This window comes from Ambystoma mexicanum, chromosome 2q (assembly GCF_040938575.1).
Source record: "Ambystoma mexicanum isolate Mex_15411 chromosome 2q, UKY_AmexF1_1, whole genome shotgun sequence".
NCBI lineage: Eukaryota > Metazoa > Chordata > Amphibia > Caudata > Ambystomatidae > Ambystoma > Ambystoma mexicanum.
The window spans coordinates 1404465295-1404487395 of NC_090924.1; the positions used below are offsets into that span (position 1 = coordinate 1404465295).

The window sequence follows — 22101 nt, forward strand, 5'->3', positions numbered from 1 at the left end:
GCAGGGCCTCACCAAGGAGAGGCCATCTAACTGAATGTAAGAGGATGGCTGCAGGATCTACTACATGGAATGCAGGGGGGTGAGTTTATAAATACCTCACCCTCCCAGGAGAATATACACTAGATTCATTTAAAAAATCAAAACAACCATTGTTAAAATATATGTTGGGCTTTATTTTAGATTTTAATTAAACATAAATAATAAACATTACACATTGTAAAGTTGAGGTTGCAGCACATCGAGGGAAAATCTGCGGTATTGTCCACTGTCACTGGGGAAATGTTGTCTAATGGCAAGTACCGCACAGGCAGGTATTACTCTCCGAACGCGGTGTCCGAGCCTCCCGTGAAGCCACCAAGTGAAGCAACGATAGGCCACCAGCCTGTACCACCTGTGAAAAAAAAAGATGCAAACTGTATTAAACTGACCAAACTTTCTTATCAATGTCGATTCAGGTAACACATGTCATTTTTCTTAGAAAAAAATTATATCTAGAAAATGCACTATATGGAACAAATTTACATGCGTTCGAATGATATGTAAATGTAATTTTATATGTGGGAGACGACCATGAAATAGTGGTGGCATCACTGACATCACAAACAGAGTATACTTACTCGTTACTCGGATTACGCGGACGAACAGTGCCGCGAAGTTCGTGCATAAGCACCATCATCATCCTCAACACGGTCCGTGAGAGGCAGGCTTCCCTGAACTCTGGCAGCTCGGTGATGCATTGCGGATTTTGCTCGCCTTCCTGCAGACTTTGCTCGCTTTCCGAAATGTAGGCCAAGCACCCGGAATTTTCACGGCAGCAGCAGTTCTCCTCCTCAGTTGGCATTAGCTCGCACCGATTGCACGTGCACCAGGTGGAGACGCCGTCCATGCGACATGGTCCAGGCTCTTCATCCGTTGACTGGTCCTCCCAACTGCCGTCCGAATCCCCATCGTTTTCGCGTGCTTGACTTTCCAGTAGTTCTTCCTCGGTGTACTCGGGCTCGTACATATACGGCATTATTGTGGCCATTGTGCGGTAAAGATAGTAAAATAATTTACAGAGATGGTACAGGTGTTCACACGGGCTACAAGCGGCGAAGGTAGCTGACCAGAGCACTGAAACGAGTCACAGAATACTCAAAGTAACACAGAGAGAGGAATGGAATCGAAAATCTGCTGCTGTGTGTTGTGAAACGGTCTGTTTATACTTATTGGGGAAAGAGGCGTCCTGCCATTTCCATGGCAACACGTCAATAGCTGAGGCGCAGCGATTGTTGACACGAGACGTGCTTGAAATGGGCAGTACGCGTCTGCTGATGTCAGGCTCAGGGGCGGGGGATTTGATTTAGTGCCGCAAAGGCAGGTGAGCCAGGTCGATGCGGCGGAATGATAGGATTATCACAAAATGGAGGCTGATTTCGAGTGCGATAATGGGCGAAAAGTCGGGTAAGGTCCATAGGAAAGTTTCCTACGATCTACCGATTTATGCTTACAAACACATGGCCGACCCGTAGGGACAATAAAAAAAAAGTCCCGGAACTATCCTTTAACAGGATCGGCACAATGGTGACTTCCTTTTCTGGATCGGGGACGAAAGTGTTGCTCCATAGGGTTCCTGGTCCCCAAGGAATCTGGAGGATAGTCTGTGTTTAAGCCTGGAAGAGGTGAACACTTTTTCTTTCCTTCTTCACTGAAAGATGAGCTTTAAAATAGAGAAATTCCAGAGGGTCCTCTTTCTGGTGGGGCAGGAGATTGGATAACCACCACTTCCCAGTAAACTGAGAGCATTATTATTTTCTGCTCACAACCGTTCCAGTTCATCATTTTGTCTAAGATTGGACCTCTGAGCCTCTCCAAGATCAAGGAGTCTTGGTGATTCCTTTCCTGAACGACTGGATGGTGAGGGGGTCGTCATTCCAGCAGGTGGAGGACGAAGTAGAGCTGATTTGCACGCCCTGCAGAATTACGTGTTTCTACCGTATGCAAAGTAGTCACATTTGACTCTGACCCAGGTTCTCAAGTTCCTTCCAGATGTGTTCCATACCATAGAAGGGAGGGTCGATCTCCCAGACGACGGGGCCCAGACTCTAGAAAGCAGTGTAGTGGACCTTTGCAGACGATCATCAGTCATGGCTCCTGACTCAGAGCTCATGGACAGATGGCGGCACCTGTCTTTTTAACCCTGTTGGACCGACTTCACCCCGGAGTGGGCCCACAGGGCGTGGTTTCCAGTCCTTAAGCAGTTGTCGATGATGCCACATCTGAAGCTTCCATGGTGCGTTCGGAGCGTAAACAGGGGAAGGATTCTCTGCCTGCAGGCAATTCGAAGTGAGTGACTTGGATTTTGAGAGGCTGAGCCTGAGGGTTCAGAGCCTTTTAGAGGTGGTGTTCCTTTCTATCCATGGGTTCCTTGATATATGATAGGTTATTTATAACACGCTTAATACCCAGACGTTTCTAAGCGCGGACCCGGGGATTGAACCTGTGGTGCTCCGTGTCGTCTTGCTTCCAAGGCAAGCACGTTGCCGCAGAGCTATCCTCCTGAGACTTGGCATTGGGGTTAATGTCCGGCACGGTGTGCTAGAAATTTGGCCCTGCCATTAGTGTTCCATACTACCCGGGGATTGAACCTGTGGTGCTCCGTGTCGTCTTGCTTCCAAGGCAAGCACGTTGCCGCTGAGCTATCCTCCCGAGACTTGGCATTGGGGTTAATGTCCGGCACGGTGTGCTAGAAAGTTGGCCCTGCCATTAGTGTTCCATACTACCCGTTTAAAGCTGTCATTTTATTTGGTCCTTCCCCATCCCAATCTGAGGGCCCAGTTGGTAGCCATCAGGTCCTTCCTGGACCCTTTGGTGTGAAGGGAGGCAGTTCTGGTAGCTGAATCAGGGATAAGGTGCTGGACTCCTGTAGAGGTTTTCCACGGCCAAGACCAGGGTTGGATCTTTGGTGCCTTCCTGGGATATACCGAGAGATTTGAGGGCCCTTTTAAGCAAGCTTTTCAGTGGCCATCACTTCTGCCAGAAGAATGGGTGAGTGGGGGGATTTTACTTCGGAACACACTTTTCTTGGAGGCCGCTCTCCTGATGCTGTCACGCTTGGGTGTGATCCTCCATTTCTGTCCTGAGGTCCCATCCCCTGTCCATCTGTCACATGATTTCCCTCCCCACTTGGTTGTCTAGAGAGGAGGCAGCTGCTTTTGTATCTTGGATATTAGGTATGTCCCTCTGACATGTCTGGTTCGTATGAGACCATGGCACAAGTCGCCTGGCCTTTTTGTGTCACGTGGGGTGGTGGCCAGTGGACGAAATCCGTCTGCTCGGAGCATTAGCTGGGGGCTGAAGGAAACCCTTGTTTTGGGCCATGAGGTTCGGGAGTTGGTGTCTCCACTGCGTATCATCCGCTTGGGCAACCCCTGTCTTCTGTAAAGTATTACCAGTTGTATCTACCAGGTCATTCTGCCCAGAGGATTGGGCATGTCTTGTATGTAGATGCGCGCTGTTGGGGTCTGCATTTGAAATGCATGTGATCACTGGCTGTGCACTAATCACGATGAGCGTGTATGCTTTTGACCCCATTCATTTGGTGGACTTTGCATGTAAGGAATGGGATGACGAAGTGGGATGTAGCGGTCCATGTATGCACCTCTCGCACCCGAGGAATGGATTTGTCCTTGTTGATATTACCCTGGAGGTTTGGGGGGAAGTACCTCCCCTTTATTGAGAGGGGACATTGGGGTTGGAGGACATTTAAGGGGGTAGCAATTTGGAGTGCCTTTGGGGAAGGCAGTATACAGTACGCCTTAATGTTTAAGTACTTGGACGAGAAAGCGTATGACTAGGAGTAATGATGATTATGCTAAGTAATCGGGCCATTCATTAGCCCTCTCCTTCACTCCTGTGCGCGGGGTCAGTGTTTGATTGAACCAATACAGGGAGCAAGCTTCTGCTTTCTGTATGAATCTGCAAAGCTGGTTATTTTTTCTCCAAATGTTACCAGCCTATTGATTATTCTAGGACCAAGAGCAGATTTAAAGGCGGGCATTTGGCTAGTTTCATGTGCTTGCTACTAAATGACAGCCTGCTCTTGCAAACACCCCCGGAGCCAAAGGATGCCTTTCATTTGTCCTTGGGTGTGTGAAACTTTAAAAACTTATTGTTTTTTTTTTTAAATATTTGATTAGTTTCACAGATGGCTTCAAAAATACCTAAACAAGGATCAGTTCAAGGGCGTTTATTTCAGTTCGGCCATTAATGTGAGGGTATGGTGGCAGCCTGCTGAACTAGCACACTGCCTGTCCCTCTCTCGTCTCACATTGACGTCCTATCTCCTTAACCCAGGAGGCTAGCTATAGGTAACCCTACTATTTAAGGTTCTAGCTATGGTGAGGGCCTAAAGGCACAAGCTGTATCTCTCTGACCGCCTCAGTGGATTTTCTAGGGGGCTCCCAGAGCTACCATTTTCCCAGGATTCCAAAAATGAAAATAAATAGTTTAGCTGCCAAATATCCAAAACCTTGGTACAGCCTCTCTCCCTCAATCGACCCCTTTCTCTCCTTTCCCTAATCTTACTACCCCCTCTATTATCCACTCGCTCTCCTTCTCCCATCCTGTCTCACTCCCTCTGCTCGCCTTCCCACTTTCTCTCTCTCCAATGTCCTCTGTCTCAGCTCTTCATTCTCCCCTTTACTTTCCCTTCTGTGTTGCACCTCATGGTGACAGGTTTGAATCCCGGCAGGTCCAGCCCTCATCCTTCCAGGGTCGATTAAAAGGAGCACCATTAAGTTGGGTAACAATAAACATCTGTTATCTGTCAATGGTGCCAAGATGCCCCGCTGGGGGTGAATGTGCACTCTACAAATACACCTGTTATGTTACTCTGCTCTCCCGTTTCTCTCCTCTCCAACCTACTCTCTTCCCTCCAGACTCTTCTCCTCCCCACTCCCTCCACTTTTCACTCTCCTCTCTCCTTCATCCACTCTCCTCCATCCACTCTCCTCCTTCCACTCTCTTTAATACACTTCTTCCGCTCCCTCTGGGTTTAACTGTACCCTGCTCCACCCGACCAGCCTTGGCGTCCTTCTTTCTTCAGCAGAGCCAGCGGTTGTTTTCCATAGCTTGTGACGAGGCCTTCTGGGATAGGCATGACTCTGCCTCCCACGTGACTGGGCCATGCCACTGGCCCTGTCCCAATAGGCGAACTTCATCTTGCAGCACTTAATTTCTTTACGCTGTGTTTTGCATGAAAAGGTTTCAATTCATTATCTTTTGGAGCTTGTCCTTTTATATGAACAAGGTGAACGGTTCAGAAATGCTGAGGAGCACAGGCGAGATGTTTGTAAGCCTCTTTCCTAATCAGGGAATACTGATGTCAATTCCTCTTTCTCATCTTCCCCAATGAGATTGTGATGGCGGTGCATTCGCAGACATGTTGAAGTTTGAGCTATGACACAGACTTCATAAGGCGATGGTTAATTATCACTTCAGGAGGACACATGCCTTTTGTTGAGTTGTTATTGTAATGCAAATTAATATATTTACGAGTCAAGATGTAGAAATCTACAACAATGAAGTAAATGTCAGATAAATCAAAATAAATCATTGTTTTTCCGTTTTTGTACTGTGCAAACATTCCGGTATTCACTGAACAGAAAAACTGGGAGGGATAACACTCCCGCTTCCCAAGAGGCTTCAGGGGAGGAACGTCATTAATTATATATGTTTAGTCAAAGGATGTCATTCTTTTGACCCAGATGTTTTCTTTTAATGAATCAATTGTGCTTTTTTATTTTAGGGAGTTGGAAGAGCGTAGAAGACGGACAACTGTGTCTTCTCAAAGGTAATGGTGTCAGATTTCCAAAATTGTATAAATGTACGTTCTTGATGCATGCTCAAATGTTTTTTTTGCAATGTTACTTTACAATTTCTTTGTTCTCACCTCAGTACAAAAAATGTACACCTGTACATGTCAAAAAGCTTGTCCCAATCCTTATTTCAGCTGAACAATGACGATTTTAACCCTTTAAAATACAGAACATCTTAGCATGACCCGCAGGATCTAGTACAAGCCCCTTTATCAGATATAAAATAAATAAGATTGGATTTCTTCACGACATAACATGGATTCCCTGTGAAACCCACTCCCTTTTGTGTTGCTTCCACCCACAGATCAGAGCTTCAGCCCTCATCTCTTTATTGCCACATATTCTAGTGACGAACAGAACAACACATGGCACAAACTCTTTACATATATCACTCCACTCAATTTCCCAGTATGCTAAGCATGGACATTTATTGGTTATGAAAGCCTTCATTCATAATTGTGCTCTGATAATACATGTAGGAATGCCCCTCAACGCTCACACTAGATAAAATACAACCTTTTAGGGAAAAAGGCCCGAGACACCTTTGCAAGGATAACAGGTTGCTACAAAATAGGAGTGCATCATCAAAGAGCTCTGCTGCTGCTGGATGTTCTGCCAAAGTCTGCATGAGCAGCACTATAAGAAGGTAAATCGCGTCATCCGTGACATCATTACATACAGTAAAAACCAGCATGGCTGGTTTGTGAGACCCTATACATAGACCGCCTGCTCCATAGGGGATGTCAGATCATTGGTCCCAGCCCCTTCTGTCCATCTTCTTCCACCTGGGTGATGCTCCAGGCGTCATCGGTCATGAGGTGGCGGCTAATTGGCAATTATGTGAAAAATAAACAATACATCTCAAATGGACTGCCCTTGTGGGCGGGACAAAGACTGATATGCAAATGGATATTCCCATCTGTGACGGTACAGTGAGCAAAAAGCAATGGCTGCGAACTCTCAATGTGGTTAATAACCACTGAACAGGTTATCATGCCTTGTTCTTTCGAGAGAGGGGCGCCTGCTACCTTTTTTGTATCTCTATCTATGTAGCAGGGCACCTGGTATAAGCAGACAGGGTCTCGGTGGAAAAGCCAAGGTCATTCTAACTGACAAATGTCACCTTGCTCTGGGTTAAAATTCTATCCCTCCCTGCACCTTCCAGCACAAATCACGTGACCCAGAACTGAAGGCGCAAAGTCCTGCTTTCAGATCTTTCTTGATCAGGGGTCTAACAGGTTTATGATCAGTGGTCTGGGGATGACTGGTACCTTGGAATTCAGGGGTCTTAAGGCTAGGGCATTTGGGTTCTATAATTTAGAGTTGGGACTGGTGGGGGTCAGAGGCCAAGTGCCCGCCTTCTTGTGGGTTTGTATTACACAAAGACGCTCAACCCTCATCCCGTGACCTTGCAGGGAACATTCTTCCCAGAGCACGAAGGCTGGAAAATTTTGAGAGAATGAAGGGTTCATGGATCCCTGTGGCTCTGGCCTTTCATCAGTGCCCGGGATACAACTTATTCCTCATGTTTGCGGGCTAGTCCTCTGTTGCTGGCTACTGTGCCGTGTTTGCTGCTTGTGTTCCAACATGGCTGCTAATATCTAAGATGGTGTTTGTTCCCACACTGTGTCTGCGAAGCATGCAATAATATGATCATGTAAAGGACGTTATGAGCACCCCCCACCCTGGTCTATTTAATTACATTTCACATCCTTTGCCTTATTCTGAACCGCATGGGAGTGGGGGAGATCTATATATATATATATATATCCTCCAACACCTGCTAAATCAACCCAATGTTCTGTGTAGTGCTCTGGGTTAGGTGGGGTTGTAGTGATGGTGCCGGGGGCGGGAGGGTGCAAGCGCTGCTCTATGGCAACCATGAGTGGGTTGTTTGGGTCATCTGTTTGGGCAGCACTGTCTTTTGTACCGCAAGGTGCATTTGTTACCCCAATTGAAAACATCAACATGGCACTCTTAGGTACTGCTTTAGCACAGCATCGGAGTCCTATGTGGGAGGTGCAGAAAAGGACCAATACAAACACTATTACTAGCACCAGTAGTTTCACAACCACCCCCATCCAGTATGGTACCCAGGAGAAAAGGTTGTCAAATCAGTCATTGTTTTGTATGCCAGCTTCAGTTTGTATTTGCGATCTGAGGATGTGTTGTGCTCCTATTATTTGCGTCAGGGAGCCGTTCTCTGCGTCATTTGAGGGCACGAATCTCCAATTTTGCAGCAAACACTCCTTTCATCGCCGTGAGCAGGACAAGCACATATTGGTTCTGGAGAGTCATCAGTCTTATGGTGCGCATCACAACCTTGATTGCATTGAGACCTTGTTCCATGTCCTTCGCCAGCTGTACAATCTCCCATCTCACAATTTATAGCCACTTGGCGGTTGGCTGTTTGGACCCCAGGCATTAATAGTGATGCGAAAAAAGTTACTTCTTTTTTTAAACCGTCTATATTCATTGGATATTTCTTTGAGTAATTCAGAGGATTCTTGAGACAGGTAATTAGATCTTCTTTCACACCCAATAATAGTCATTACTGCAGCGGTTCCTTTTTGAGGTCTAGGAGGAGCAAGGTTTTATTGCATCGTAGGTTGGACCCTACAAAAACAGTTCCTTAGTTATAAAAATATAGTTCATATGTCTCTTGCTGTTTCACTTTTACTGGCTTTTGGTTGCTTAGATTCATGTCAACTTTGCAATATGTTAGTTCCAGAATGGAGCGTATGCTGCATTCACTCGGGCCAACACTTCATATCTGAACTCCAGGTGCCCTCCTGCTACACAACTCATTGATGTTTCTTGCCGCCTTTTTGCCACATAAGTTACTCCTTGCTATTTTAAGTATGGTCTCTGCAAACACTGGATGCTTTAAGGATTTTGAGTGCATTGCAGCTGGCCAGGGTTCATACCTTCTAGTCGCACACTCTGCGCCTGGAAGGCGCCTTGCAGTCTACAAAGTGTCGGATGAACCAGGCATTGAGCCTCTACAATTGCTATTTCTTGTGATATTAATGCCTTGTGGGCTCCCGACACGTGTGGTATCAATGACCCCACAACTACCATTCACCCTCCTCTTCCCCACCTTGCTCATGTCTGCATACCCACTATTTGAGAGTTCTGGATGGTGCATCTAAACCAAGACCACTATATTCGTCATACTTGGACCTTCTAACTAGCCTCTTTCTACGTGCTGAAACTTTGTTATACGCATTACTAAAACACTGGTAGTCAAAACGTATATTGGAAAAACAGTGTTAATACTTTTCAATCAGTCATTGATATGGGGGGGATCCGTGGCCACGGTGGTGTTAGAAAAAATGGGGAAGAACTTAGGTTTGTACCCTTAGTGGTATTTACATACTGAATGAATCTATTAGTAGCAGGATTTGTTTGTGAACTACCTCCCTCACCCCCTTTTATATGCCTTTGGCATATAAAAATGCCTTCTAGATAGATACATAAGCTAAACCTAAACATGGCAAACACCCCAGCAATATAATGCATAGCACATGAGTAGCTTGAACCTTGACATATCACTATATACGTTAATTTTCTTAGCATTGATGGAATCCTTAGAACCAGTTGTATCCTTAGCCTAACTATCTGAAAATGAACACTTTATTAAAGAGACTGAGAGAGTAAGATCAAATAGAAAAGAATATGGGAGAGTGCGAGAGTGCAATCCCTGTGCAAATGTGCTGTGTAGCAGCTCTGTGTGGGCTTGTATGGGGATTGTGGAGTATATTTTCCTCACTCTATTAAAAGAGGCACATTGGCAGGACTTGAGGGTGGTTGTGGGTGCTATGGGTGAGGGGTGCCCTTTACTTGTTCGGCATGTGCTCTGGGCCTTGGGTTGCTTTGGAGACATCAGACAGGTGCACCCAATATTGCAGCTCTTTAACTTTGACAGCAAGGAGAGTGGCATATATGACCTGAAAAGGACCATTCTATTTGGGTTCACTCCACCAGCGCACAATTATTTATATATATATATAACAGTCACAGGGAGCAATTGAAGAGGGGGTGACGTTGCTGGCATGTGTGTTGTGTTACCGGCTGCTTCCTCAGTCTGGGGTGGTGCGATCTGTTGGGAGACACGTTTTGTGGTCTTTGTTAGGGTGGACAGATGGTTGCTAAACTCCTCCCCCAAGATGGGCACTGGCCTGTGAGCGTCTGATGGTAGTCTAAAAGTGGAAAGTGGCATATGCATACATCACCCTGATACCACATTGTGCACATCTTTGACAACTTGCTTTTTTAATAGGACGTTGATCTGCTCTACGACCCCATTGGTCCTGGGGATGGTAAATGGTGCACATCCAATGCTTGATGCCCAGTAATGCTGAAAAAGTGCATTGAAGAAATGCGTGCCGTTATCGAATTTTAATACATCACACACACCCCAGCAAGGAAAAACCTCACGCACCAAAAATTTGCCAGCGCACTTAGGATCCGGATGTGTACATGGTCCCACCTCCACCCATCGTGAGAAGGGAAACGCAACCACAATTAGGTAACAAGACCCATTGCACCTTTCACCCTGCATAATCAATGTGTAGCTTGTGGAACGGCGCAGTAGGGCAGGGCAAGGTGCCTCTGATGGTTCTTACTGTAAGCCCTGTGTTGTAACTTTGACACGTAGTGCAACGCACAGCCATTTTAATTCAGGTCTGCTGTAGGTTTGGGACAACCCAGTCTTCCTGTATGTCTGCGGCAATGTGCTGCTTGGAAAATGTGTGATGGATGTTGCGACTAGTCGAATGTGAAAAGTTATTTCTTGCCTCCATAATAGATCAGTTGGGTACTTTTTACACCCCTTTTTACCCAAAGTTGTTAATGCAGCATGTTGAACTGGAGATCTGTCAGCTCTCCTGAAACCTCTCCTCTTCCACCGCGCTAGGCCTGCATGCACTTTGGTGATGACATATGTTGAGTCTGAGTAAATGTCCACGTGGCACCCCTTGAACACTTGTAGCACTTAAATAAGGACTATGAGCTTGGCAGCTTGGGCTGAAAAATGCATTAATAATGTTTTCTGCACTAGTGTTTCATACTCCCCATCCACCAAGCGAAGCGCTGCCGCACCAGTGTGCCATAAACCTGTGTCGTGGTCAATTGTAGCTGACCCATCAACGAAGAAGCCACTCCCCTCCCACACACAAGCGGTTTATCATGGGATTTTGGATAACAATCTTCTTCTCCCTAAAAAGTGACAGTTGTGGTTGGCCATGTCTTCGTTAGAACACATTTCCTTCAAAAAGGTATCCGGGTTGACTGTTTTGCATCGCACTATGTGGAAGTTTGGGCTTCAGAGAATAACCTTGTATGCGGATACTCGCTGCGTGGATAGTGTGAATTTAGAGCATTCTAAAATGGCAATAACCGCATGCTCAATGTACATTGTGACGGAGCACCCCATAACGATGGTGGAGCTTTTTTCAATGGCAAATGCTGCTGCAGCAAGTGCTTGTTTGCATGCAAATTGGCCCTCATTACTGAGTCTAACACGCCACTGTAATAAACCAATGGCTTGTGGCCCATTAAGCTTTTCTCTGTCAGCACCACAGTTATCAGTTGCCCGTTGGAATGGGAAAATAAATAGAACTCTTGCATGCAGTCTGAGTTTGCTAGCACTGGTGCTGTGGATATGACTTCCTTGAGGTCATTGAAATATGTGAGCATGTCCTCCGTCCATACTATTTTGTTGTCATCTTTCCTAGCTTACTTGAGGCCCAGTAAAAGCGGCCTGGTGTATGCTGCATAGTCAAGTATCCATGCCCTATAGTAGCTGCATAGACCCAAGAATTTCTGCATCTCCTTCACTGTTTTGGGCTGCGAGCTGGTGCACACTCAAGCAGCGTGATTATGAATTATTCTTTTACCATTTACAGAAATCGATTGATCCAAATAGAGTACCTCTTTAAGGCAGTACTGTAAATTAGCCTTATCTACCTTGTATCCCTTGCGGGCCAAGAGCTGTAGGAGTGTTATGGAGTCCTTCCTGCACTGGTGCTCGTTGACACTACACACCAGTAAATCAGCAACATACTGAATGATTGGTTGTACCAGGCACCTGAATGTTGCCTAAATCGGCATGTATCCTTTTGAAAATGCTGGGGGACTCACAGTACCCTTGATGCAGTCTTGTGTGTTCAAAGCGCATACCCCATGCATAAATGCAGTGAGGTATTGTGAGTCGGGGTGAACGGGACGAAAAAGAAGGCATTCTTAAGATCCACCACAGTAAAGTGGGTCGCTTCTTTAGAGAAGTTACGAAGTATTGTCGCAGGGTTCGGGATCACTGGAAATTCTGCCTGTACAGTGTCATTAGGAGGGTACAAATCCTGACTATTTTTATTAATTTATTTATTGCTTTCTTTATTGGGTATATAGCTGTGTTGCATGGGGAGGTGGATGGTACAATTATCCCCTGATTTAACAGGGCAACAATAGTGTCCCACATCTCCTCCTCTTCCTCCCCTGATAAAGGACACTGCCTCACCAAGGGGCAGTAAAGTGCCTGGCTTGGGTGTTATTCAGACTGGGGTCACTCCTTGTAAGAGCCCCACATCGTGGGCATTTCTTGTCCAGAGCCTTTCATGGACCTGCTTAAAGTCTGTCTGTGAAGGGGGTGGGGCTGCAAGAGCGATCAAGGGGCATTTCACTTTTCGATACTGCAACATAATATCGCAATGGATAGAAATCGCCAGTACAATCTTGCCATCATCTGGTCGATCCTCAAACAAGTCTGGATCATTTACTTCTCTAAGAGGCACTGTAGGGTCAATGCACAATGCAGTTCACAACTCACACCCTTCTCAGTCGGTCCCAGTTACAACAAGCCACTAAGCTGACACCACCAGGCCCTGTAAATCCAAGGACAGTATCATTCCTGCCACCAATTCAGGGGTTACCACAAACCGGGAAATGAAGTCAGATGGCACTCGCCAACAGGCTTTGCCAGTTTGCGACACTGCCTCAAAGAGCCCTGTTATGCCATACACAAACATATCTGGGTCCACGGGAATACCGTAAACCCCTGCCTCTCCTCCCCTTGCATGTATTATGATCATTGCTCTTATAGCACATATGCCTGGGGTGGCACACGCTACTCCTTGGTCTGTGAAGGAGATGGTCATATTCAATTAATTTGCTTAACCGGTCTCGCCCCAACAAATGTGTAGGGGAGCTCTCAGAATACGACCGGGGTGCACGTGTATCACCGTTCCTCTTATTTTGATATCCACCTCTTTTGTGTAGGGAACTGTGGTGAAATCCCAGAGAAGCCCTGTGTGTGAAGAGTTTCACCCGATAGTGGGAGGTTTCCCTTTCTGATGCATGATTTTGTGGCACCTGTGTCAACCATGAAGCTGAACTGCTAGTTTCCTATCTCAGCGCCCACCAAGGGTTCCTCGTCAGCATGGATGGTCATGGACAGGACTTAGAACACACTAGTTCTCTGTCGGCTGCCCTAGTCGGCGTATGTGTTGGAACCGGGGAACGTGAAAGGGTTGTTTCCCTCTAAACTCACGCCTCGTTAGGGTATGACGATGCCGTTGGTCACCGCACCTTTCGCTACTAGGTTACTTCCGTACATGTTATTCTGTTTGGGCATTAGGGGTTGTATCATCAGGGGGTTCTGACCTTGCACACCTGGGGGTTGTGGCGGTAGTTGAGTGTAGGCCTGATGTATTTCATAAGGTATGGAGGTTAGCCTTGGGGTCTGTACCTGTGGTTGGGGAAGTGGCAATAGTTGTTTTATGGATTGCATCCCGCCCTCTGCCTGCTCCTACATTCTCTTGCAAAGTGTCCCCACAGCTCCAACAATGTGAGGGTCCCATAGCTACTCCCCGAGGTCCCAGATCGCCAAATCCCCCTGTCCTCCACCCCCCCCCCCTCTCTCACACTGCTGACCTCTTTGCTACCACTCTGGGTAGGGGTACTGAAGTCCACCTCCCCACTGTCCTTGTCGTCCTTGTCAAAACGCTGCTATTCCCACATCGGGAGGTGCCAAAGTCTGCTACGCCACCCCTGTTTTCGCATTCAATGATACTGCCCCTTCAGCAGCTATTTTTGCTAGCTTTTTCTCTACTAGTTTCACTTCCTCAGTCTGCAGCCTCTTCTGAACTTCTTGGGTAAACCCCTTTTAATAAAATAAAAAAGAGCAACTGACTGGTACCACTGGTCCCCGTCTCCCCACGCCATATCTTCTGAACTTTAGTAATGTATTGCATGGGGTCTTCATCATCCCCCATGGTATACTGCATGATGGACTGCAGGTCTGGTGTGTCGTGGTATGTTTGCCGCAGCTCGTCCCGCACCTGCGCCCTAACGTTGTTAAAGGGTGCACCATCGTGTGCATCATCCTCTAACTCTACTCCCGGATACCCTGCTTTAATCCACATGTTTCCAGCCTGATCCCCCACAGTTGCAACAAGTAAACTTTTCACATCCCCCATGGCCCAGGGGATCCCCGCCGTCTGCTTTTCAAAGGCATAGATCCACTTGCTAACCCTGGCAGTAAGGCGCAGGAGCAGCTTAATCAAGTTGTTCTTATCCATTTGCGCTCAGGGCACATAGTGTGTCCTGCCTAAGCCTCTATGTAATAATGGCAACTGGGTACCTGTACTCCTCCATTCTCTTCTTCCAGCACTTCCATTTTACCTTGCCACTGCTACCTGACCAAACCTTCTCCTTAACCATGGTCCCCACAAACTTCCACCCATGGCGTCACCTCCGGCGCCTGCTGCGCACCCCCCTCACCGTCCTCGATCTCATCCACATTTTTCCCATTCGTCTTCCCTCCGCTCTCGATCTGCGTCCCTTTCACTGTCCCGTACTTCCCACCCACTTGTCACTCATCACCCCTCGTTCTCAATATGCACAACCTTTATGGCCATACTATCTATCCTAAACATGCTGCTGGAGTTGTTTACTTTTATATTTAGCAGCTAAAAACATGCTCATGTGGTCTAATATGCCTCTGTTGTGGGTGCCCTGCTCTGGCCTGGAGTGGGGCATCCCTCCGTGTCTATACCACTCACTGTTTATGGTACTTCTCTATCTTGTCTTTGTACTATATATCTATATATATAATATTCCAATGGTGTCCCCTCTCCCATCTTCACCATTAGCGTGCTCAAAACCGCAACCTTTACAATTGTGCGCTCCGCACACTTTTATCACCAAAGTCACCACCAGTCTATCATCTCTGCCTCCCCCTGTCAACACTTCCGCCTTCCCGCCTGATCTCCATCACTCCTTTTCTGGGCAAACTCCTGGAAAAGCTGGCCATCTCCCAGCTTAATCTTCACAACGATTCTGTTGGTTGTCTCCATGACCATCAGTCTGGCTTTAGAGCTGCCAGAAGCGCGGCAACTGCTCTCCTGAACATCCATGAAGACCTGCTCTCCAACCTTGACTCTAACATACCTTCTTGTCCTCATCCTACTCGATTTCTCTTCTGCCTTTGACATGGTCAACCATGCATCCTGCTCAACTGTCTCCATGATAACCTGGGTATTGCCGATCAGGCCCTGGCCTGGGTGACCTCATTTATGTCTGATCGACCCTCCCAGGTCCAACTTGGGTCTTTCCTTTCCTCTTTCTCACTCTCTACCTCTCGTGTTCCCCAGGGGTCTTACCTCGTCTCCCTGGCTGTTCAACTAATACCTGGCACCCGTTGCCCACCGCATTGCTGCTCTGCACCAACTTCCAGTGCTATGCAGATGATACCCGGCTCGTTTTCAGACTTCCCTTTGCCACCTATTCTCCTTCTCTCATCTGTGGCTGTCTGTCTGCTATCTAGGAGTGGTGTGCCACCAATTATCTCTGCCTTAATGCCAGTAAGAGGGAAATGCTCCCCATCGGCACACCTGCACCCTCCTTTCCTGTCACTCTCTGGCTGGCCTCCATTGGCCCTCTTCCTGCTCCCACCTGTGAGGCTATGAACCTCGGGGTCATCGTCGAGTCCACACTCCTTCACCTCACATCTCGGACGTCTCTTAGAAGTCAAACTACCAACTGCACCTCCTTAGAGGTATTCTTCCTTTCCTCTCCTTCCCCCAGAAGCTTACTGTCTCAAGAGCTCTGGTTCTCTCTAGGCTGGACTACTGCAACAGCCTCTTTCAAAATCTGCCTGCTTCTACTCTCCGCCCTCTGCAACTCATCCAGAACAGGACTGCTAGACTTGTCCTTGCCCTCAAGCCCTGGGACTGTATCTCTCCAGCCCTGAAATCTCTTCATTGGCTCCCAGTGGCTGCAAGGATGAATTTCAAGACCCTTTGTATTGTCCACAAAGCTTTCTGGGGCCTGGGTCCAAAATGCCTTCAACTTTCCCTCCGTAAATACCTTCCCACTCGAGCGCTTCGCTCCTCCACCTCCAACTCCCTCAGGGTCGGTCGCTTCTCCAAGCAATGGTGTAGTGATGGATCTTTCCTCTGCTGTGGTCTCCCTCTGGAACAGCCTCCCTGCCACTCTGAAACTCGAGGAGAACCATCTCCGGTTCCGGATGCACCTCAAGACCTTCCTCTTTGCTTCTGCCTTCACTCTTCCTCTTCCCTGCTGATCTGTCTGCTTCGGCACTGTGCACCTGGTTACCCTGTGATGTCAGGCCCAGGTTCCTTCCCACTTAGCCACACACCCCCACTGCCTCCTGGCAACCCTTGCACTTTGGTCTGTATCTGTAACCCTACAGACCCCTTACCTGCACTTATCAGACACCCATTGCCTGTGCTCTAGACCTGCACTTGCCTCCTTGCTGGCTGTACTACCAGTTATTATTTTTATCCCTTCCTAAGCACTTTCCATTTCTCCCCTCTCCCTTGCACTCTCCCCCTTCCCTCTCCCCCGCACTTGTGCATTCTCAATGTCACTGGATTTAGTAGTCTGGTCTGGGTAGTAGTAGTCTTGTTTTTTCATTCCTTGTTACCCTCCCTTGTTTCGTGTCGCTCTGAAACACTTAGTTATGAGCACGATACAAATAAAATATCATATCCCCCTATCCACACGTGCACACACACGCAGAGTCACACTGCACACTACTAAAACAAGCCAACACCGGCCCACCTCTAGCCTCCACCTGTTGCACAGAAAATCCTAATACATTAAAATAAGCTAAAATAATAAGCTAAAACAACCACTACTTCAACTGAGACCCATTACTTATATAGAGCTCCCATTTACTCTTCATCACAAAAGAAAAAAAGAAAGAATGACGCTACCGTTTTCCCTCACTAGGAAAGGCTCCCACACTGTTTTTCCTCCTGTAAAACCCTCTTAAATTACAAAAAATTAACTATACAAATAAATCTTGCCACATGGCCTTACCACAGCCCTGCCTCACTCATACACACAGTACTTCCCCACACAACATGCCCCTCATTATCCCATGCAAGGCGTGTACTCGCGTCTGCCTGTTCATCCGAGCTCCTCGGTCACGTGTTCCCAATAATGGCCTGCACTCCCAGAAGCGGCGCCCCGCTCCAAATAGCAGACAGGAATTCTGTGAAAATGTCTCCTGCACACCTCTGCAGGTTGTGCGCTTGGGACTGGTCTCTCAAGGTGGGTGCGGCCCCTTCAGAGAAGCAGCCTGGAAGCCTCAGCCGTTGCGGGGGTCACGTAGGGGTAACCAAATGTAGGAATGCCCCTCAACGTTCACACCAGAAAAAATACAGCCCACTAGGGGAAAAGGCCTAAGACACCTCATGCAAGGATAACAATAGTAGTGCAACAACAAAGAGCTCTGCTGCTGCCGAACATTCTGCCAAAGTCTGCATGAGCAGCACTTTAAGAAAGTACATCGCGTCATCACAGACCTCATTCCATACAGTAAAAACCTGCATGACTGGTTGGTGAGACCCTATACATGGCCGCCTGCTCCATAGGGGATGTCAGGTCATTGGTCCCAGCCACTTCTGTCCATCTTTTTCCACTTTGGTGATGCTCCTGGCGTCATCGGTCGTGAGGTGGAAGCTAATTTGCACTCATGTAAAAAAATGAAAAGTACATCTCTAGCTATGTAGCAGTGCAGAGATGGGCGCAGGGAAAGGCTAAGGTCACACTGACAAACTTCACTTGATACCAGACAGGCTGGCATCCCTCCAAGGTCTCCCACCCTCGTTCTGGGCTATCATTGTATCCCTCCCTGCACCTTTTAGCACAACTCGCGTGACCCAGAAGTGAAGGCAGAAAGTCCTGCTTTCTGATCTTTCTTGATCGATCAGCGGTCTAACCGGTTTATGATCCGTGGTCTGGGGATGACTGGTACCTTTTGAATTCAAGGGTCTTAAGCTAGGGCATTTGGGTACTATAACTTAGTGTTGCACCTGGTGGAGTTAAGAGGCCCGTGCCCTCCTTCTCGTGGGATTATATTACACAAAAGCGCTCACCCCTCCTCACGTGGCCTTGCAGGGAACATTCTTCCCAGAGTACGAGAGCTGGCAAATTTTAAGGCAATTAAGGGTTTATGGTTCCCTGTGGCTTTGGCCTTTCTCATCAGTGCCCGGGTACAACCTCATGGTTGCGACCTAGTCCTATGATGCTGGCTATTGTGCCTCATTTGCGCCTTGTGTTCCAACATGGCTTCTAATATCTAAGATGGTGTTTGTTCCCACATGTACACTACGTCTATGAAGCATGCGATAATATGACAGCGTAAAGGACTTTAGGAGAACCCCATCCCCCTGGTCTCTTGTATTTCATTTCACAGCCTTTACCTTATTCTGAACCATTTGGGGGGTGTGAGGGTGTGAGAAAAACATCCCCCCCCCTTCCCAACACACAGTATCACATTTTAAGTCTCAAAGATTTCAACATTATCGTTTATATATTTTTATATTTGACGTGTATATACTGCGCCAAATCCCCACTGTAGTAGTTTCAGAGCACAAAGGCATATTTGTGGAGTGGGGTACTGTGGTGCTGCCAGATATATCCACCCCTTAGTCTGCCGGAGCCAAGAAAAAGAGTAAGGTGAAGATCGGAGGGTGGGAAATCAGGAAATTGATGCTAGAAACACAGAGGGAGGGATGCAATGGGGGGTGCACAGAGAATGCTTTGTGATGGCATCGGTGCGTGTCAGTCATGTTAGGTAGGCTGATAAGTCCTGAAGTGTTGTGATAATTGAGGTGTGTCCAAGGCAGATTTGGAGAATTGCAAGTTGATATAAAATGTAATGCTGGATGCTGGAGAGGCTCTAGATTGTGCTCGGGCAATTCTGGAAGTTAGGTGGTTTTTTTTTCCCAGGTCTCTCAATGCGCTGGCAGCACCCCAGGTGAAACTCCAAAATGTTAATTCAGCTACTGCCAAGAATAGACAGTGTGTACATGTGATTGTTATTAATGGCAGGCGTTAATGGAACGGAGGTATAAATGTAGGGCAAAGTGGGCAGGAACTAAAGAGTACAACGTTCCCTCACTTTTCGGTGGAAATCTGCCATCGGTCTCTTACTTTGTGACATGGAGCACTGTTTCTAGACCACAGGATAGGGCCCATGTTTAAGCTACAATTAAGCGGGGATTGATGCAGACAGTGTATATACATGTTATGGGTGGGGGAGGGGTTTATAGTCCTGGACAGTAGCCTTGAGAGGTGCAAATGGTGGGTGACTGGAAGGGGAACATGCTAAAGCTACATGCTGTGGGTGGGGAGCAGTGACGTACGGGGGGGCTATTCAGATGCCTTTTCTTTCATGGAGTTTACGTCAGTCTTGATAGTACTGTTGTAAAACACCACAGTGTGCGGGTGGAGGGGAGGAAAGGAAGGACTCGCAACTGAGGTTTGAATTGAAGGAGACGAGTATAAGGTTAATGGGGAGTTCAAGGGTGGGTTAGGGGGAAACTAGTTCCACTACTTGTTTTACTCTTCAGCCCCGGGGTCTAACTAGTACCTTTAACACTAAAAGCCTGGTACATTGATAACATTATTTAATGCCATTAATTGTAACGGTTTAGTACAGTGAGAACTTTGTCTTGGGGTGTTGCTTAAGCTTGTTACATTTAAGTTACAAACAGTATTGTGGACTGTTACAACTTGTGAAGCGGGGTGTAACCTGTATAGTCTCTATGATCCAGGGACATGTTCATCTGGGTTGAGGGGGTTCTGGTTAACTAGGGGTGCAATCTGGGTTGCATCACTGATTGCACCCTAATTATTTCAATCCACTTATGTATCTGTACCCCAGAAATACCCATCCTGTTGTTAAATATATGTATGTTGCTGTGTATGTCCCCACTGTCCTGCTCACGTGCCCGGTCTCGGGCAGGCACGTGTAGTGATATACACCATCTAACACCACTATGCTTACTCTCTTCTATACACCATAATTCAACTACAATGCAGCTATAACATGATAATTTCGGCCTAGCTGTTCTCATACGAACACGACCCCACGAACACCTCATCACCCTAATAAAACACAGCTAGCTGAGCACATTCCGGCTGGCTTAGGCGTTCCTCAGGCCTAACGCAGCCAGAACTCAGTCTAGGTGTCCACCCACCAGACTGAACACATCCAACTGATTTCATCAGCACCACACCTATCGCTGTAAACCAGCCATCATCCATCAACCACACCAGCTGCACACATAGCCGGTGCACCCACGCACCATACCACACTCCTTCTCTCTACAGACTTGAACTATGGTTCTCGAGGGCGTTCAACCTACCAGCACTTTGAAGTCATACCAATGATGCAAAAAGCACTATATAAATGGCAAGTAACATAACATAACATAGATGGACAGACTGCTCCAGAAAGGGTGCATATGTAATTTAAGCTTTGTGGTACATGTTGAGTATGCTCTCAGGTCTACTTCAGTGAACTTATTAAATGAGGCGATGCTCTCAATGAAATGCGCCATAATACGGGCTTTCATGGACTGCTATTTAAAAGTCTGCATTTTTGTCATGCACTTTTGGTTTAAATCAACCAATTTCATTGCAGGGCTTGCGGTAGTGGCCCTGTAGTTATGGTTAAGTTGCTCAACTCATAGAGCACTTTTTGGGCGGCTTATAACTTTGTCGCCATTTGACAAATTGTCACCAAACTTTGCAAATAAAAGTATATGGCCCCCTCAGAATGATTGTGTGAAGTTTGCTGCGTTTCGTCCAGTGGGGGCTAAGTTATAGGGCGGGTCCCAAAATGTGGGGAAACGTTGATAGATGCAATGGAAAATGTGTTGTGCTCGCGGACGGATTTTCAACAAATTTACACTAGGAGCAGCGGCTTGGTCACAAAAGCGTGCTTTTGTAAATTTGGCGTAAATCCATCTAGTAGTTTTTTTAAAGGCCAAAAAGAAGGTAAAAAAATATTTTTGATATCTGGATCCGATCCGAAGACTCATTTCCTGATTCAGTGTCCGTGGACACCTCTGGACCAATCAGAGTCCTGTGTGAAGTCTTCTGACCTTGTATGCACCCACTGATTGGATGGTGGAAAATGTGAGCTGCGTCATATTTTTGGAAACGGTTGCCATATTAAATTTGCGTAGGCGGCCGGTGTCCTTGGATAGCACAGTGAGAAAGTGTTGAAACACTTTTGGGGTTATTTGGTTGCCAAAATAAGGTCTGAAAAGGGCAGGGGGGAGGGAGGGTGTAATAAAATTGACATGGAATTGTTTTTAGAGGAGGAAAAAAAGGTTTTGCAGGTGCCGCCGAGTCTGCGGACATTGCCACTGACAGTGAACAGCGCGTTGAGAAAAAAGTCTGGGAAACACACTTCGGATTATTTGGTGGCCGAAAGAGGGTTTGGAAATGGTGGAGGAGTGGAATAAAGTTGACATAGAGCTGTTTTTATAGGTGAAAAAAGTGGCCAGGTGCCGCCCAGTCCGTGGTCACTTTTTGTGTCTGTGGACATCTTTTGGATTGTAGGGGGTTTAGGTTGAGCCTTGTTATTTGAAGGTGTACTGTACATGCTTGCTCTATGGTTTAATTGTATTTTTGCCACTGGCCAGATAATTGGGCGCATGGCCGTAGACCGTACCCCCAAGAATTTGGCCACTGACTGCTTACAGTATGGTAATGTGTATAGTTATTATAGGTCCAATAGGGGGAGTATACGTAATGTGTAATATGGTGGAATAATATAATTGAAGTGTATGCTGTATTTATGATAATAGAACAATTGAGGATGGTGTTCTTTGATGTGTCCTCCGCCTTTTATACGGTCAATCATTGTATCCTCATTAAACGGTAATATGGTACCTTTAGCATCATGGACTGGGCA

At 46.9% G+C, this 22101-nt stretch overlaps 1 protein-coding gene across 7 annotated transcripts in view; it reads left to right on the top strand.

Annotated features, from left to right (window-relative positions):
- The window catches only part of TBC1D5 (TBC1 domain family member 5), a 2783701-nt gene that overhangs the window by 351801 nt on the left and 2409799 nt on the right, over positions 1–22101 (top strand). For all 7 annotated transcript variants that reach the window (XM_069648897.1, XM_069648892.1, XM_069648893.1 and 4 more), the window contains one exon: positions 5789–5833. Coding sequence is in view for 2 of the 7 variants with exons in the window: in XM_069648892.1 (XP_069504993.1) it covers positions 5789–5833 (45 nt within the window). In the remaining 5 variants the exon portion in view is untranslated. The remainder of the gene's footprint in view (positions 1–5788; positions 5834–22101) is intronic.